Raw genomic sequence first — 18,893 nt, forward strand, 5'->3', positions numbered from 1 at the left:
TTCTCTTGAGGCCTCTCTCCTCGGCTTGCCAATGGCCGCCTTCTCGCCGTGTCTTCACATGGTCCTTCCTCTGTGCCCATCCCTGGTGTCTCTGCGAGTGTCCTAATCTCCTTGCTCTACAAGGGCACCAGCCAGATTGGATGAGGGCCCACACTAAGGGCCTCGTTTTAACTAAAGACATTCTCTCCGAATACGTTCATATTCAGAGATCCTGGGGGTCGGGGCTCCAGCACATGAATTCTGGGGGGAGACGATTCAGCCTATGGCAGCTCCCCCATCCCTCTCCTCACCTGGCCACCTCCGGCTCAGGCTGCATCTCTCAGCTCAGGTATTATGATCCCCTCCTTCCCTCTAGGGTCAAGGTTAGGCCTTCTTCCTGGGGCTCCCTAACGTCCTGTGCTTACGTCTGTCATGGCCATGCTTAAAGCGATACAGATGCAGTCTAACAAAAAGATAAGGAAAGGGTATAAAAAGGGGCATAAAAAGTTAGGGAAAAAGACCTCTCCGCCACCCGTCCCGATCCCGTGCCTGAGGCATATTTGTTCACGATTTCAGTGGCGCACAAGCAGCTACGGACCTATATACACTCTTTTTCCTTTTTATTTGAAATAATTATAGACTCATGAGAAGTTGCAAAAATAGTCCATAGATTTCTGTGAATCGTAGACCCAGCTGCCTCCGCTGGTGGCATCTTCCATGACCGGAGTATGACATCCAGCTACACTTTTCTTGAAAACACAGGTCGGCTCGCACCATACACACTGCCCCTGCTCCCCGTCTTTAGTTAACCATGTGTCTTGGAGACGCCGCCATAGCCGCGTGGAGATATAGCCAATCTCTTTTTTGTAAACAACTACCCAGGATTCCAATGTAGGTTGTGCCATTATTCTCTGAACATTTCCATCGCCTTCTGCAGGCCTGCGTCTCCCCCCCTCCGCCGCCCTCCGCTGGGCTCACGTCTTATTAATCTCTGTCTTCCTAGCTCCTCCCAGCGGGGGTGTGGCTCCGAGATTTCTAAGCAGATCTCTGTTCAATGCGTTTACGAAGCTAGGATTCCTGCCCTGAGCATGCGTTCATCCTGACCACTCGCGGGAGGTCTTCCTGGGAATTGGGAGCTTGTCACCGGGGCTGGGCGTGCACGTGGCAGGGATAGGTGAGTTCTACCAAGATACGATTATTCACTTCCTGCAGCCATGGTGCCAGTGGTCCTCTTTCACGTGGTGACAGCGATCCCACTTGCTCATGTTGTTTCATCCTTTGTCTGTGTTGCCCAGTTTTCTGACACCTCGTTGATGTATTTTACATCTATACAGATGAGTGACCCTGGGTCTGTAGATCTGTTTTCTTGTGAATCTCTCTCTCTCTGACTTTGCCAACAGAGTAATTCTGATCTCGTAGAATAAGTTGGGGAGTGTTTCCTCCTCCTTTATCTGCTGCAAGAGTTTTTGAAGGATCAGTGATAATTTCTTTTTTAAATGATTGCTGGAATTCCTTAGTGAAGGCATCTGAGCCTGGAATTTTCTCGTGGGAGAGAACGGACAAGAGACTTCACTTAATCCCTCACAGAAGGGCTTCTTCCAGAGTTGGTGTCTCCTGACCATCAAGACTAGGGTCTTCTGGTCTCCGTCAGCCAGGCCAGCGCTGGTGCCACCTCATCCTGGGGAAGAGACCAGAGAGCCCCGATCCGGGTCACTGTCAGCTGCTACCCTCCGTACGGGAGCAGCAGACGAGCTTATCTTCTCGGTGGGTGTGCAGGAACAGGCAGCAGGAGGAAGGGATATTTAACCTGGACCTTGAAGGATGGGTGAGACTCAGCCTTGCAATGGTGAGGGTTGGGGCAGTGAGGGCTGAGGAAGGGCCCGATCGAGGACGGTGCCTGTGACTGGAGGCCAGGGATGGAGCCACGGTGGCTGGCTCTGCTTCCTCCATCCCTGGGTGATGCCTCCCCCAGGGTCCGCCCTGCCGCAGGCGATGGGAAAGTCAGGGGGCAAGGGTACTCTGGAAAGAGTTCTGTGTCTCTAAAGCCTGGGCTCCAGCCCCGTAGCTCCAGGCTGCGTTTTTCTTTCCCTGAGGTGATCTGTTTCTGGCGATGACAGCGTGGTTTTGGTCCAGCACGTACCATCTTTACCATCTTGGCCATCTTCCAGCTGGCATGGCTTTGGCAGTGGGCTTTACTCAGACCCTCTGCACTCTGACCAGCAAGGAAAGAACATTTCTCCTTTGTTTTTAAGGACCTCAGATGCACGGAATTAGATTAATCCTAATTTGTGGCTCATGACGTGCTACCATCATTGGATCACGCACAGTTCACTTTTTGCTTACTTTTTTTTTTTTTTTTTTTTTTTTTTTTTTTTGTGTTGCTTACTTTTTAATTAATACAAGGGACACCTGTGAACTTGCCACCTAACTCAGTAACAGATCGTAAATAAAGTGTTATTAATTAGAATGTAATAGTAACTAGAATGCATTATTAACTAGAAGGTAATAATTCTAATTATTATTAGAATGTAAATACATTAGTTAATATCAAGAGATAAACTATTGTTAATTAGAATGTAAATATTAACCAGAAATACATTATGAATAAATATGATTAGAATTAACACATGCAAGTCAAGTAATTCAGAGTCACATAATAAATCCCTGTGAGCTCACCATCTAACTCAAGGGCTTAAATACTACCAACACCTTTGCTGCTACCCGGATGGTCCCATCTTATCCCCTCCCTCCACATCGCCTCTAAATGAGCATTATCCTGAATGTTCAGTTCCTTATCCCCTGCTATTTTAAAAAGTTTTATCATGCGTATGTGTAGGCCTAAACAAGGTATCGTTTGGTCTCAGCTGGCTTTGAACTTCAGGCGAAGTGCAGCCTGCTGTAAGCGGCCCCTCGCCATCGGCCCCCAAGGTTTGCAGCTGCTCCGGGAGACCCACGCGAAAGCACGTCGCGGCTTGTGAGGCTTGCAAACAGTCCCCGTGAATGGTGCTGGTGTCTGCCTGCTGCGGCTCCGGGCAGAAGCCGCTGCAAACGGGCACAGGCACCCAGGGTTCCAGGCTGTGCCAGCACAGCTGCCCTGCCCCTGGGACACAGCCTCGGAGGGCGGGGTAGGAAATGGGAACTGGGCCCCCTGGGGCTACTGCTGGAAGGGCAGTACCCAGAGTAGAAGCAGGCCTGCGCTAAGTCCTAGTTTTGCCAGGAAGCCCTTCAGGCCGTGGAGGTGCTCTTAAGTGAGCTCCTTTCTGGGCCTTGGGCTCATTATGAGTGAAATGACACGGTTGGACCTCGACGGCCTGGCACCCCTTCCCAGCTTTGCCACCCTGTGACACTGAGCCATTTTCTCAGGTCAGAGAAGCTTCTTCATGCATAGTCTTTAATTCTCCAAAAAGCCTGTGAACCCCCCCCGGGGAACAGAGTTACAAATTTACAGCTAGAAAAAGTATTAAATTCCAGAAAGAAGTACCAGCCACTTAGCCATTGGGAGGAGAAAGAGGAGGCAGGACTCCACTCCCTCTCCAGAAGCACCAGGGAAAATCTTCCTGTGAGAGGCCCCAGCCATTTTTTCCTGCAGCCCCCTGTGCACCCCACCTCCATCCTCGGTCACGACTCCCACCGGACTTTATGGCCAGCTACCTGAGTGTCTTCTCACTTAGGCTGCAGGATCTCAGGGGGCGAGGCTGTACTGGCTGCTGTTCCCCACATTTAGGACCACATCAGGCACATGGCAGGCATCCTGAGTGGATGTCTGCTGAATGCATGAATGATTGAATGAATGCCCGAATGAGTGAATGCACGCGTGAGTGAATGCATGAATGTGTGAATGACGGTACGGTCATAACGAGGAAGCCTGAAAGCCACTTACACTGTCTTGAAGGCTGTAGTTGGGGCAGAGCGGGAGGGAAAAGCTTGTCCACTGACCAGAACTCTGGGTGTCACTGTGACACTGAGCCATTTTCTCAGGTCAGAGAAGCTTCTTCGTGCATAGTCTTTAATTCTCCAAAAAGCCTGTGAACCCCACCCCCCCGGGGAACAGAGTTACAAATTTACAGCTAGAAAAAGTATTAAATTCCAGAAAGAAGTACCAGCCACTTAGCCATTGGGAGGAGAAAGAGGAGGCAGGACTCCACTCCCTCTCCAGAAGCACCAGGGAAAATCTTCCTGTGAGAGGCCCCAGCCATTTTTTCCTGCAGCCCCCTGTGCACCCCACCTCCATCCTCGGTCACGACTCCCACCGGACTTTATGGCCAGCTACCTGAGTGTCTTCTCACTTAGGCTGCAGGATCTCAGGGGGCGAGGCTGTACTGGCTGCTGTTCCCCACATTTAGGACCACATCAGGCACATGGCAGGCATCCTGAGTGGATGTCTGCTGAATGCATGAATGATTGAATGAATGCCCGAATGAGTGAATGCACGCGTGAGTGAACGCATGAATGTGTGAATGACGGTACGGTCATAACGAGGAAGCCTGAAAGCCACTTACACTGTCTTGAAGGCTGTAGTTCGGGCAGAGCGGGAGGGAAAGGCTTGTCCACTGACCAGAACTCTGGGTGTCGTGGTCCACAGTGATACTGAACGCTCACCCTTGTGCACAGCAACTGTCTGGAGAATCCCTAGAACATTCCAGACCACGACAATGAGGCAGCACTGCTTTACAGGCCAGAGCCATAGTTGATGGATAAGTGAAATGATATGCCACTTTTCACAATGATTAAATAAGCACCGAATTCAATGGCTTAGCAGTACCCTAACCTGGGCCTGCTATGTTACAGATAAGGGGACCATATAATTCATCTTTCAAATGAGGACACTTTGAGAGTGAAAGGGAGAGCTACAGATAATTGCACCAGGAAAACGGTCCTGGGCACAGCAGGAGGCCGGTCGTCCTCAGTGTTTCCTTTCCCCTTCCCATCACCTATCCTCACAGGGAGATAAACTTTCTGCAGGTGTAGAAAATGAGCCCCAGGGTCACAGTGTAAATGCTTGGCAAAGTGGAGACTGGACACTGGGCCTACTGTTGCCTCATTAAATGTCCCTTCCACTGATACCCACCCAAGAGATGTATTAGATGTAAATGATTGGGTCTGCACAGCAACTGGCTGTGTATCTCCAACACCTTGGGGGAGACTTTTACGTTCTGGCAAGCCTGGCCCCATCTCACACCCCAGAATTACTGAATTCAGATCTCTAGGACCAGAGTCAAAACATCTGGACTGTCATCCACTTCTCCTGGACACCTTGATGGAGAACCTGCATTGAGAAAACTGCTTTAGCAATGAGTCCGTGGACCCATCATGGACATGAGATGTTTGGGGAAGTTCTTAACCTTTTGATGTTGATGTCAAGGGGAAATTTCACTCTCCTCCAACCCAAGGCTGATGTCTTTTGGGCGACCAGCATCAGAGGTGGACTTCTGGGCCCGCTGGCTGGCAGAGCTGAGCCAGTGAAGTCTCCGGGAGTCTCACAGGCATCTGATTAGGAGGCAGAAGGTAGCTGCTGGAATCTCCTTGCCTGAAGGTCTTTAAGAACAGGAGAGACACCTGTCTGGGTAGGCGTGCGTGGCAGCGGGGGCGACAGTGCTGTCAGTCATACGCTACCTGCCTCTGCACACCCCGGAGACGATCTTTTGACAATTCGTTTAGGTGTCGTTGGAAGGGAAGGTGCTGGGAGCAGGTGGACTTTGCCTCTGGGCCGCAGTACGCCTCGGAGGCCAGGAAGGCTGGGTGTGTTTGGGGATCCAGGATCCGAGCGGCACAGACTCTATGTACATGATCCTCCTTCAAGCCCTTCCAAATCCTCAGGCTGCCTCCCCTCCACTAGACCTTGAGTTTGCATCGATTTCCTAAATGCACACATCGAAGGCTACTCGAGTATCCAAACCACTGACATTTGATCAAGCTGGTTCATTGCAAAGGACACAGACAGACAGACTCTTCACCACCATTAAAATAGATCTTGGGGTTTGAACAATCTTGGTCTGACTGGGCATACGATAAATCCCCAGCCAGGTTGTGTGTGCACTCCTCCGGGCCGGACCGCAGGTATGCATACACGGTCGTGGGGCAGCCCCAATCCTTCCTGTGATTAAAACTCTGCCTTCTAGTGATTCTGAGTGTCTAGCCTTTGTTCTGCCTCCAAAGCCATCTATAAGGCCACATATAAGTCCTTCCATGTGACAGCCTTTGAAGTATTTGAAAGGCACTTACTACATCCTCCCTAAGTCTTCCCACCTTTAGCTCTGGTCCTAAGCAAAGAGGGAATCAGTGTTAATGAGTCCTGAATCCTGATGGAGGGAGGTAAGAGCCTGAAGGGCAAGAGGAACTGACTGTAAGACGGGTTCTTCTACAACCCTTAGGTTCCAAAGCCGCGGTGTCACCGAACACCTCTGGGTACCTTGAAGCGTCACAACGCGCCCCCTCTGGGGCTTTTTACCATCGTTCATTTATTCGGTACTCACAGACCTAGCAAGGGTGGTGATGGGCTCTGAGGATAGAGCAGTAAGCAGACCCCGGCCCTCATGGAGATTGCAGTCTTGTGGAGGACACAAACACGTAAAAAGAGACAGAGACGGTTATGCAGGGGCATGACAGTCACCGTGGTAACATAAGCCCAGGGTGCCCTTAATCCAGCTGGGTCAGGCAAGGCTTGCCCAAGGTTGTGACCTTGAAGAATGAGGAAGGGAGAGGCTGGTGGTGAGGGAGGGAAGAGTGTCCCAAGGACAGCTGCTGCTGAGGAAGGGGGCCCATAAGACAGGACCCCTCATCTAGTTGTAGAATTTGTAGGGTGCCCAGAGGGATGGATGGGATTTCGTGGCAAATACAGGGGAGGGGAGGTGCAAGCATCAGTGTGGCTTTGGATCATGCATGAGGTGTGAGCTGTGGATCAGCGTGGGGTCCGTGGAATAAGAATCTTCCCCTATTCCTATTCATCCGGGTAGGAAGGCACAGCTGAAACCCCAGGGCAGGCCTGGGCCAAGGGAACTAGGATTGGTTTTAGGACAGAGAGGCAGGCAGGGAAAGCTATTTGTAGGACTGGGGTATCAGTGGAATTGGCGAAACCGGCTTAGCCGTGGCGTTGGCATGAACGGTGTCACTTAAGCGGAGACAGGATGCGCCACCCTCCAAATCTCTCCCCTACAATGTCTGAAAGTCTTCACTCTGTTGAACTAATGAAAAACAGTAGCATTTTGAGATTCGTCGTTAATGCCGCCCCTTGTATGGCTTTGTAATATCAGCTTGTTTCTCTTCTGATCCCCAGCGAAGACCCGCAGTCCCCAGGGGGTGGGGCCTTGACCCCGGGAGGAGTCCCTGGGCTGAGCGGGGCGTCCTGCGGGCTTGGAGCAGGCGCAGGGGCTGGGTGTCTGACCCAACGAGAGTGCTCGCTGCGGTGTTCAGTGAGTCGTCCGCGCGGGGTCCCAGCTCCTCTGAGACGTCTTCTCTAACTCTTCCTTGTCATCCTTCAGCCCCCGACGCCCCCTACACCCACTGGAAGCAGACTGTCTTCTACTTGGAAGACTACCTCACCGTCCGGAGGGGGGAGGAGATCTACGGGACCATATCCATGAAGCCAAATGCCAAAAACGTGGTGAGTGCTGAGGCAGCCTCTGTGAGGCCGGGGTCAGAGAGGAGGGGGGACCCGGGGGCCGGTTTCCAGGGAGCTGCCAGGACCCACTTGCCCCGGGGGGCCTGGCTGCCTTGTACAGAACCAGAAAAGTTACAGGGGCAGCGGTAGGAAGGCGGCTTTGGATGTGACGGCCTCCTTCAAGGACTCCAGCCTGGACCCCTTAAGACTGGGGAACTGGAGCCTTTCTGTAGGACACCCTGGACACCCTCCCAGCCTGGAGGACAGCTTCCCGCCCTTGGTGGGAGGTGTTTTGAGAACAGAGGCTGTGGCCATGGACTTTGCCTCATTTAGGACCAGCTGAGCCAGGAAAGAACAGTGTGAGGTGGCTTGGAAGACCAGGTTCGCATCCCTCAGGCTGGCCTGGGGGGCTGGAGGCCGTGTGATTCTTTCTGAGCCCCCCGGGGTGCGGGCACGTGCCGGGCAGGCGCCGAGGGTGCACCGAGGCTTCCGCCCTGGGAGACTCAACCGCCCCACTTCTCCCGGGATGAAACCAGAGGGAACACCTCTGTGTTCTAACAGGAAGGACTTACTTAGGTTAGAAATCAAAGGCCTCCCCGTGAGGGTAACGAGGCACCGGAAGAGGCTCCCGAGGGCTGTTGGTGGGGAGTGGAGTCCTGAGCTGGAAAACCCCAGCGGCGCAGATGCGCCCGGCCCTCTGCCTGCGGGGAGGGGGGCGGTCCCCGCCTCCTTCCGCGCTGATGCCCCGGCTCCTCCTTCTTTGCAGCGAGACCTCGATTTCACAGTAGACTTGGATTTTAAGGGACAGCTGTGCGAAACATCTGTATCTAATTACTACAAAATGCGTTAGCACACGTGGGAGGCTGCAGAGAGCGAGCGAGCACGGAAACTCACCTCCGTCTGAGGCGCCGCCACAAGGGACCCTGTTTGCAGGACTACACGCTCCAAACCGGAGTCTGACACTCTGCCCTTGAGATCGGTGAACTCAGCCGGCCTCCTGAGGCCCCTGCCACTGGACAGAGGGCCTCCAGCTTCTCGGCTCTGCTCTGGGGGCCCTTCTCAGAGGCTCTGTCGTCCCGACAGAGAGCCACGGCCAGCGCGGCAGCCGGGCCCCGATGGAGGAGTCCACGCGTGTCCCCATCGTCCTCCTTAACCGTGACTCTCGGATCTTCAAGTTTTGCATGCTGCAGGCATCTAGGACAGATCGCTTCACTAGACCCTGGAGACTAGCGTCTTTGATAGCGTAAGCCAGACGCTGTGCGTGCGGCGGTGCGCGTGCGCGGACAGCATACCTATTAGTTCCTTTACCCGGCACACTGGTATGTGCTTGCATATACAGCCAAGCGGTAACGTCCGTGTTCATCCAGGGCTGTGTGCGTGTGTGCGTGCGCGTGTGTGCGTAGAATATATATTACTCTCAGAGGAGATTCTGTTGCTTTCCAATAGGAATTTGTTTTGTGATTAGTTCTCCCCCTTCCCCACCCCTTCCCAGCTATGAAATGTCCTCTGTACTAGCTCCGGTCTCCTTTTGACTGGACTGTGGCTCCGAACCCTGGACATAGGACCATGCACTCCGTGGGCGCTCAATAAATGCACATGAGAGCAAAGCGATGGGGCGGCTGTGTTCTCGGCGCTCTGGGCAGGGGGGCGGGAGGAGGTCAGAGGCCACAGTGGAACAGAGGATCCAGTCGTGCCGCTCCCGAAAGGAAGGTAGCTCCTTGGTAAAGGGAGCCTTGAAGCTAGGACCAGTCCAGGGGCTTCTCCCTTGTGACCCTCAGGGGTGGGAGGAGAGTCCTGCAGCTGGGGTGGGGGGACACGAGTTAACCTCGAGTGCTCCAGAATGGGAGGCGAGGTGTAGCCCGGAGAGAGGCCAAGGTCAGGGCGGGAAAGGCTGGGAGGGTCCAGAGGAAGCAGGAGGTGGTGTGAGCTCACGGTCCTGGGCTGCTAGTGTGAGACGAGGGCAGGGTCTGAGGGCAAGGCCGGTGGAGGCACGGGCCAGGGCGTGGTGGTGGACGGTCTCGTTCCTACTCTCCCTCACCCCGTTACTGGCTGCCTAGGTGGGTGTCTGCCCTGGCCTGCACCCTCCCCATCAATGGGACCGCCCCCCCCATCTTGAACAGGGTACCCACAGAGCCCAAGTGAAAGAACTTGGGTCCTGGAGGTGACATCCTAGGTTCTACAGAAGTTCCCTTCCCCAGAGTGGTTGCTAAATCTCCAGTTCCCAAAACGATTTCTGCTCTGCCACCTCTACCCCTTTTAGACTCTGGTCCCATCGTGGAGAGGGCAGAGCCAGATGGGGGCCTGCCGGGTCAGCAGAGGCCTGGGATTCTTCGAAGGCCCAGAATGTTCCCTTCTTGGGAAGGAGCAGAAGGTGTGAGCTACTGCAGGGGCCTCAGGGAAGTGCCTGGTGACCCCTGATGCCCTCCCGGGCTGGAGAGAGCCCTGGGCAGGCAGAGCTGGTCCTCCAGCAGGGGTGCCTCATCCCGTTGTCTGCAAGTCACACACTGTGATTGCATTTGCCGTCCGGCTCTGAGGGACAGGTGTGCCCTGGACCAGGCAGGGCCTCTGGAGTCCTTCACCTGTCCCCGTTCCCCACCTTGCTGCTCCAGGGCTCAACCGTGGCAGGAATGAGATCTCTGTGGTTGGGATGATCTCTTGGTGAAAAGATGGGGCCTCACCCATGGGCAGGGACCAGACCAAGCTGCCTTGAGGATTCAGTTGCCGAGGAGCCCGAGGGCTGCCTCTTCGGTGTGGGAAGGAGCGAGCCAGGCTGGCCTGTAGCTGGGTGTCCTGGGAATGGCCGTGCCCAGGAAAATGACAACTGGCTCCAGTGGCAGCGGCCCCTGCCCTTTCATTGCCCTCTGGCATCTGCGTACGTGTTGGCTTCCCCGAAGCCCTGGGAGTTGGGCACGGAGGCCCTGCTCACAATGGTAGCTGAGCCTCTGGGCCCCGGGGCGGGGGAGGAGTGGGGTCCTGGGGGAGCTGGGCCCCCATCTCCACACCTGCTCACGTGTCCTCTGCTGCACTGCTCAGTCCTCTGCATCTCCGGCTGGGGAGGCCTCTCTTTGTAGCTAGAGACAAATAACAGTGCAAATCGTGGAATGCTTTTGTCCACATGTTTTGGACAAGAAAAATAGAGAAACTTAATCGGGGAGAACAGTGAGTGCGTTAAAAGCAGGAAGGGGGTTGAGGAAGGACGGAGGGTCCCCCAGAGGGCACGCGAGGGGAACCCCTTAGTGGGAGTCGGGGAGCCCCTGGATTCTGCCCATCCCTGGGCAGGGAGCCCATCCGGGTTTGGAGAATTCCATCCATGGTCCACAGGGCCAAATCCCACATGGCCACCAAGAGCCAGCAAGGTTGATGACCTTCCGGGAGCTCTGGGCATTTGGAAGCTGCAGGCATTCCTGACACCCCTGGGGGCCGGAAGGGGAGGCCCAGGCTGGGCAAAGGCCCGGCAGTATTGCGGGCCTCTCCAGCCAGAAGACGAGAAGCGGGCAGCCCCGCGGCCTCTCCCGGGCCCCGGGTCTTCAGCGCCTGCCACCCTGGCTTCTTGCTCTGCCCCTGGGCTGCAGGAGTGAAGTCGGGAGAGTGTGGAGAGGCACCTCCACCACGGCGCCCTCCGTGCTGCCCGTGGGAGCGCTGCAGTGGGACTGTCATCTCCCCTGATTCAGTGGGAGATGAGCAGCGTCTGCTCCGAGCGCGTTCGCGGTGGGATGAGGGCTCAGCCCAACGACAGGGATGCTGTGAAGACCACTTCACTTGTGACAGCTCTTTTTCCCTGACTCTGCCTCTTTCTTTTTTCCATCCTTCCTTCCTTGACTGTACCCGACTCAGTAGTGACTTTCTCCATGTTCCTCTCCTCCCTCTCTGGGGAATTTCTCCCTTCCATCCCACCCCACTTCTCCCCAGGCCTGCAGCCGCGGTGCCCCTTTCGTGGTCTTATTTGGCCTGGATTGTTCATGGGCCCCTCTACGCTTGCTCTGAGGCCCACTGCAGGCTTGGACTCCCCCGCTGGGCCACAAGCTCCAAGGGAAGAGATCTGCCTCTTTCTGCCGGAGTTGCCCCTGGACAGATGGGGGTGCAAGTGGGAGGAACCAGGCAACAGTGGACCAGCTTGACTCCCACGGAACGTGCCCTGGAACTACTCAAGGACCCCCAGGCTCCTGTCCCTGCAATCTCTGCCCCTCGGGGGATGCCCGTCTCCCCTTTGCCAGGCCCTCCCTGGTCCCCCCTCGGCAGCGTTCCTCTCCTCTGGGCACTGCACCGATAGGCCCAGCGTGGTTCCAGACCTCAGTAACGGAACGAAATTAAGCCAGACCTCTCTGCCCATCCCCATCCTCAGGGCGGTCACCTGCTCAAGCGCCTGTTCCTGGCCTATTGGCCAGTTTAGATCCGTGGGCTTCTGCCCTGCCTCGTCTCCCATCTGTAAGTCCCAGGTCCCACATAGGACAGGAGCTCCGTCTTGCCTTCACAGACACCCCTCTCGACTACTTGGCAGGTCCCCAGCCTGGTTTCTGGAGCCCGCTTCCTAAAGGCAGGTTTTTCTGGATCCCTGCTCCCTTCCTGGCGTCTTGAATGGCACCTCCCTGCATGCCTGGCTTCATGCCTGGAGCACAGCCCCACCTGTGAGGCATCCTACCTTACACGCCTGGGTGTGTGGAGCCCAGACCCTTGGCCTGTGGTCCTGTGACTGCCGGGAGGAGTCTGACTCCCTGGAGATGGGAGATCACCTCACACCTGTCTGACCACGCTGGATGTGCCCGGCTCACGTCCAGAGCCTCCGAGGCCGCTCTGCCCCCATCCTGTTGGAAACAGCCCATATTCAGCTGAGACTCAGACACAGCCTGCTCAGTGAGCAGAAATTCAGCCAACAAACACGTATTGGAAACGGCATGGGCTCCAGGCACTGGTAATAACAGAGCAGAGTCCGCAGCACCATCCCTGCCCTTGGGGCTCCAGGTACGCACTGCGGGCTGCTCAGTCTCTGGGTGGGCGGGGCCTGCGCTTGCCCCAGAACTGAGAAGCGGGGTCCCTCAGCCGTCCTCCCTGACCAGCCCACCTCTCCCCCGTCCCCTGCAGTCTTGGCCCCCTCAGCAGGGGACACAAGCTGTGTCCAGGTGGTGGTGGGGGGCCTGATCTGCTCTAGAGAGAGACCCTGCTGAATTGCCCTGCTCTCCACAAACTGCCCACGGCGGCCCAGCCTGTCACTTTCAGAGAAGGCCCGGAGCCCTTCCTGTACCCTGGCGATAGGTCATCTCACACCGCAGAAGTGAAAAGGGTCTTTACCAACCTCTAGGCTGTAGCCAATGACTCGGCCTCAAGAGAAGCCAGAACACACGGGGCAGAGGAAACCCCTAGGGTGCTGCGTCAAGGACCCAGGCCCATGCGGTCCCCACCTCCCAAGGCGAGCGTCCATCCCTGGATGACTCTGCCACATGACGGAGCTTTGGAGCCCAAGGACCCGGTCGAACCCCAGCGCTGGTGCTTAACTAACCACGTGAGTCTGGGCCAGGTGAGACTGCAAGGAGGTAACACGGAGAAATGAAAGAACTAGAAAACACGTTTGGAAATGGAAAGTACGATGGAAATTCCACTTACGGTTACTATAGTAATAACATTTCTGCCTGCTTTCCAACCCTGTCATTGAGAAGTACGGCTGGGCGCCAGCGCCTGAGGCCCGTGGGCCTCTGACGGCCCTGGGGGAACAGCAGGCCCCGCCATGCATGGTCAGCAGCGGGCTAGGCCCTGGGGCTGCAGGCTGAGGCCCCGGGTTCGGGGACAGCACTGCAGGCGACACGCGTGCAGAGTTCTGCCAAAGGCCCCGGGCGGGAGTGGCCTGCTTTGTGGCTCTGCTCTTTAGCTCGTTAAAGCCTTCCCACGCGGCTCGCTGAGGTCTTGACGTTTGTCACCCAGCCTTTCGGCAGGCAGCGACCGCCTGGCACCAAGACGCGTGTGGCCTTCCGTTAGAATGAAAAGCTCCTCAATTACTGAGATGCCACAGCCCCACCTGGGGTGCTCTGGGCACGGCCCTCCCTTGTGGCTCTCTCTACCTCATTTCTAAGAACTTCCTGGTGACCTTGAGCCCCAGCCGGCCGAGGGCCCGAGTTGCATCCTGGGGAAGGGCAGTGGGAATTCACAGCATTCACTTCACCTTGGAATCCAACTCACACTGCTCTCTCCAGGAAACGCCGTATTGGCTTTGGGTCAATGACATATTCAGTTTCTATAACGGGGACACCTATTCTCTTTGACGGCTAGAGTGAGAGACTCAGAAGTACATTCCGGGAACCAGCAAGAGAGAGGAGGCGGGGACCGGTAAGACCCGTGAGACCCACCTTGACTGCAGTAGCAGCCACGGAAATGCTCCAGAGCTGTCTGGCTATACTGAACAGGAAATAACCGGCCAACAGTCCACTGGCATAAATCGTCATTACTGTGACAGAGGCGTGTGCCACGACGGCGTGGTGAGTCGGGAAAAGAGCAGAACAGGAGGGTCCTTCTCTGTGCTCAGGGCCAGGAGTGCGTCTCCCTGGAGAACACCTATGCAGGGAGGAAGGTGTGGTCTAGGAATCCTGTGTGATCACCAAACGTGGGAGACCTACCTGGCAGGGGAAGGAGACACGCCCCCACCTGCCACCTGGAGGTGGTTCCCAGCTTAGGCGTGGGTGCTGGGCCATCCTCAACACAGCGGCTCCGGTTCTGCTCCCAGGGGGACCCAGGAGAGCTACGTGAGGAGCCTCCTCCAATTTCCTCATTCCATAAACTTGTCGCGGTCCCTCCTGGGCAGCAGACACTACGCCAGGCACTGGGAATAGAGCAGAGAACAAAGCAGGCGCCAGGAACAGACGCTCCACAAGAGTGAGACGTATTACGAGGGAGCAGAGACTGTTAGGGGATCAAGAGAGCCGCTCTGAAGATATGACTTTAAAGGAGGAGGGGAGAGTAAGGGAGAAAGAGGTAGGGGATGCGTAGGCAGAAACGGCAGGTGCGAAGGCCCCGCCCAAAGGAGTCCACACAGGGAGGCACGTGTGAAAAGAAGAGCAGAGGAAAGGAAAAGGCCGGGGCTGGGGGAACGGGGAGAAGGGAGGCCTGGGATGCAGCCGGGGTCCGCGGTCACGAGCCTGGGGCCGTGTCAAGCAGACTTTTTCCTCGGTCACTGAGAAGACACTGGAGCTTTAAACAGGAAAGTGACAGGACAAGGTTTGCAGGCCACACATGCTGTCCAGCTAATGAACTCAATTTGGAAGTTGCTTCCCCTGGAAAATGGCAATAGACTTAACTTATTGCCTATTTCAGAAAATCAGCCACAGAAAATGTACGTGCAAAGTACACCCGGCAGGACCCCGAGGAGCCCCGGGTGGAGGGTGGAGAGGAGGCTTCTCTGGATGCTGGTGGAAAATGGCTGGAGTTCAGATGGCTGCCTTGTAGGATTGCCTCTCCGCAACAGGGAAGCGCAGAGGGGCAATCTGTGCAGCTCTGAGATCGTCTGCCTCTTCCTTTCTGGTGTCAGGTCGTACTGCTCTTCCCACAAGGACAGCTCGAGGGATGCAATTGTCCGGGAGGCAGGAGGGCATGTCGGGTCTGCACCAGGCTGATGTGTGCGCCGGGATACTTCTGTCTTCCAGCCCCCGGCGGCTGTTGCCAGGGGACCGTGATGCTCAGCATCGCTTTCTACTCACAGAGCGTATTCCTGAAGCATCTTTCAGAGTCTCCATGGGTCGTAATGGGTTTCTGATGTTATGAGAATTGCTTCCTGGCCACAGTTGGTTAGCTTGGTTGGATGGAGCATGAAGCCAAAGACGCGGGCTTCTCAGGCTCCCACTCAGCTTCACAGTCATGGATGACACCTTGAACTCCAGCCAGCCTAAACAGACCTGAGGCTGTAGCCTGGCTCCTCCAGCCAATGGCTGAGACCCGCAGCGAGGTAGTGGAATTGCTCACGCCTGTGTGAAACCTTCCTCTGTTAGATGGCATCACGATCACAACTCTGTCCCAGACTGTTGCGAGGGTTAGATGAGATAGCACTCGATGGCCGGGAACGCATCCTGCACAGTGAGACGGTAGCTCCTTGTTCTCAGAACTGAGGGTCCCAGGCAAGAATGTGCAGGCGCCCCTGGGAGGGAGAAGCCCCTCCAGGCAAAGCCTCTGCCTACAGTGGGTCAGAGTGCTTGCTTTCTGGGGCCAAGGGGACAAGGCACACGATCCGCCGTTGCCTGGCAACGATTCGGAAGGAAGCTTGAGGATGCCCGGATTAGAGACGGGGTGGGAAGTCAGAGCAGGGCCAGGCCGTGGGGGACCTCAGGCTGTTAAATGGGACTCACACCGCCCGCCACGTGGTGCAGAGTTGGAGCCAGAGCGCACACCTGCCAGTGATGGGAGGCTCCCGCGGTGTCGTCACGGAGGACCCGCGGTCCCCTCGCGTGGGAGGAGCCTGAGGCACAGCGGAGTGCACGCTCTGGGCTGGAGGACCGCATTCAAACCCCGATTCTCCCATAACCTCCTGGCTGCGTGACCTGCAGCCTCTCCACCCCAGTTTTCTCTCCCTGCACACTGGAGGTAACCTGTCACCTTCCTCAGAGGACTGTGGTGGAGCTAAGTGGGACCCGTGCCCGGGACGAGGGGAGCTGGAATGGGTTTGCCGTCATGACTGTGTTTGCAGCTGTGGCTCTGACCTGGGTCCAGTTGAGCCCCTCCAGGGGTGGGACACACAGCCCCGCGGAGCCCCGCCTGGCTCCCTGCATCTCTGGGCGGATGTGTGCCCAGGCGTGGTACCCTGCTGTACTGTCAGCGTCCGTTTTTGTGCCTCCCTCGACGGTGATCTCCTGGAGGGCGGGTTTGCATCTCACTTGTGTTTGCGTTATGTCGGGCACAGACCCCGCCCATCATTGGTCTTCTGGGTGCTGGGGGATATTTGCCAAATGGGCTGAGGACGGCTTCTGACCGCGACGCTCCTGCCCTTGGAACCTACCTGCCGCGTGGCCTTGAGGTCAGCACCATCCCCGCTAGGCCTCCGCGTTTGTTCTCACCTATGCAAGGAAGGTGCTAGCCTAGAACCACCTCCAGGCGTCCACCCAGCTGACGAAGCTGTGATTTCCTGCTTCTGCGACTCTATGCCTCTTATTTTGTGACCCTGGACTCAGAGTTTTCCAAGGAGATCCTGCCCCAGACTCTTTAGTGGGGAGAGTAGAACGGCTGCTGGGCCGTCAGGGGTCAGGGCGAGAAATAAAGGCTCGAGGGGGAAACAAGTTCCCGCCAGGACTGCAGCACGACTTCACGGCGGCTTTGCCAACATGCAGCAGAGTGGGCGGTAGGGACCAGGCTGCCAGGTCCCTCCAGGCTCTCAGCTCCGTTATGAGTCTGCGACTCTGCTGAGCTGGGACTATCTCTTGGAAAATCATTTTAATAACTGAGCGGAAATGGAATTAAGGATACGGCTGCCAGCTGGCCAGGGCTGGGTGACGCTCATCCAGCGGGGCGTTAATTCAGCTCTGCTAATGTTGCCTATTGATTATCTCTGATTAGATTCCCTTCAAGCATCACTCCTACCGTGTTCCTAACGAGTGGGCCTTTGGAGAGGTGGGCTTCTGCAGAAGGTGAGGGGACCAGAGGGGGAAGTAGGGCTGGGCCGGCGTCGGGGATCAGGGGAGGCCTGGGGGAGATGACCGGTAGATGCGATCACATCTAAACAGCAACCTGGCCCCGGACTTAAGGTCCTGGGTTGGATGAGTCCCAGCCATGCTCTGGAGGAGTTCCTCATGCTTCCACAGAGAGAAAATGGTCCACAGAGGGTGTCACAGAAGAGACTTGTAAACTCCAAAGTGCCAGGTACTTGTGGGTTTTCTGTTATTCTCTTCCAGTCCACAGACCACAGCTAGGTTTGTTTACTCATGATCGTGGAGGGAACTATGGCCTGGGGAATTCCAAGCCGTGGATGATACACAATTTAATTCTTCTGGCTTGAGGTCTGCAGTGCATAATCCCTAAGCCCCAACTTCATTCTGAGAAATCCCCTTTGCTAAATAAGGCTCTCTGGATTTAGTTGGAGAAACGTCAAGTAAAAATTCAACTAAGTTGGAGATTTAATGACTTAAAGTACGGGGCGGGGACGTACTGGGGATCCCGGATGCACATGGACCCTGGGAAGGCCAAGGCGGACGGCACGGCGGCTAGTGGACACATGTGGACCCCGGCGAGAGCTGAGCTTGGTTGGTTCTGAGGTTTTCCTTCCTCCCCTCTCCTCACCACACCTGGCCTCTCTCACTGTCGTGTTCCGGGACCAGGGTGACAGATGCTAACTTGTCTTCCGGCCTCCAGTCCTGTCCTCGTCCTTCCACTCCACCCTCTTCGAGCACAATGGCAAATCTGAGCGCCACTCCCCTGCTGAAACCCTCCAGTGGCTCCTTGTCACTGGCGGGTGATATTTAAAAGCCTCTTGAAGGCTCGGGGAGGCTCTTGAGCTCCGGCCTCTTCTGCTTACGTCCCCCGCCCCAGAGCCCTCCTCCCTCGCTCTGCTCCAGCCCATGGGACTTGCACCAGCCCTGCTGGACCCCAAACCCCTTCCTCTTCCTGACAGCCGGGCTGCTCCCCTCCCACCTTCCCCTTATCCTTCAGTCCTCAGACCCTGATTAAATCCTGTGTTAAAACCCGGCTGCCTCTACCCATCCTCCCCCTGCAAACCCAGGGGCAACTTCACCCTGCTCACCTCTCCCCTCCGCCAGCATCTGCACAGACTCTGTCACTTCCAGCCCTCTTTTTGCTAGTAGCTCCTTCACTGGCTCTGAGCCCCTGGGTAGCGTATCGCTTGGCAGGATGGCACGTATGCAAAGTTTCATGGAAAGTAGTTTAAGCTATTGTCAACTGAAAAAAAAAGAAAAAAAAAGCACAACCTAAAAGTTGAGAATTATGTTTTATTCGGCAGACTTATTGAGGACTGAAGCCCGGGAGACAGCCTCTCAGATGGCTCTGAGGGACCACTCCAAAGAGGTAGAGGAGAAGCTAGGATATATAAGAATTTTTGCAAAACAAACCCCCAAAGCAGGAACTGGAACATCAAAAGATTACTGCTAACTCAAAAAAAGAAAAGCAGAAAAAACAAAACCAGACATCTCAAGTAAATGAATTTAGTGCTCTTCTATGTAAGGGAAGATGCAAGAGTCTGGGCTCATAGAAGTCATTTCTTTGACATGTAAGTTAATTATCTAAGGCCAGTGTCCTGTTTTCCTCCGTCCTGAGATCCCCTCAGTTGGGCTGCAGTGGCTGATAGCTTTATGGCCGCAACATCCTTTGTTCACTGAGATGGCAGGTGACATTCTTTGTA

General features: G+C 55.7%; 1 protein-coding gene across 2 annotated transcripts in view; it reads left to right on the plus strand.

Moving 5' to 3' along the window:
• PRMT8 (protein arginine methyltransferase 8) overlaps positions 1-9,179 on the plus strand; it is a 78,633-nt gene extending 69,454 nt beyond the window's left edge. Inside the window, exons 10-11 of one of the 2 annotated variants that reach the window (XM_024733288.1) lie at positions 7,458-7,579; positions 8,343-9,179. In XM_024733288.1, the coding sequence (XP_024589056.1) occupies positions 7,458-7,579; positions 8,343-8,426 (206 nt within the window). In that variant the 3' untranslated portion in view covers positions 8,427-9,179. The remainder of the gene's footprint in view (positions 1-7,457; positions 7,580-8,342) is intronic. The other variant, XM_024733289.1, reaches the window with a different exon arrangement.
• The last annotated feature ends 9,714 nt before the right edge of the window (positions 9,180-18,893 follow it).

The sequence above is a fragment of the Neophocaena asiaeorientalis genome, unplaced genomic scaffold (genome assembly GCF_003031525.2).
Source record: "Neophocaena asiaeorientalis asiaeorientalis breed wild unplaced genomic scaffold, Neophocaena_asiaeorientalis_V1.1 scaffold150, whole genome shotgun sequence".
NCBI lineage: Eukaryota > Metazoa > Chordata > Mammalia > Artiodactyla > Phocoenidae > Neophocaena > Neophocaena asiaeorientalis.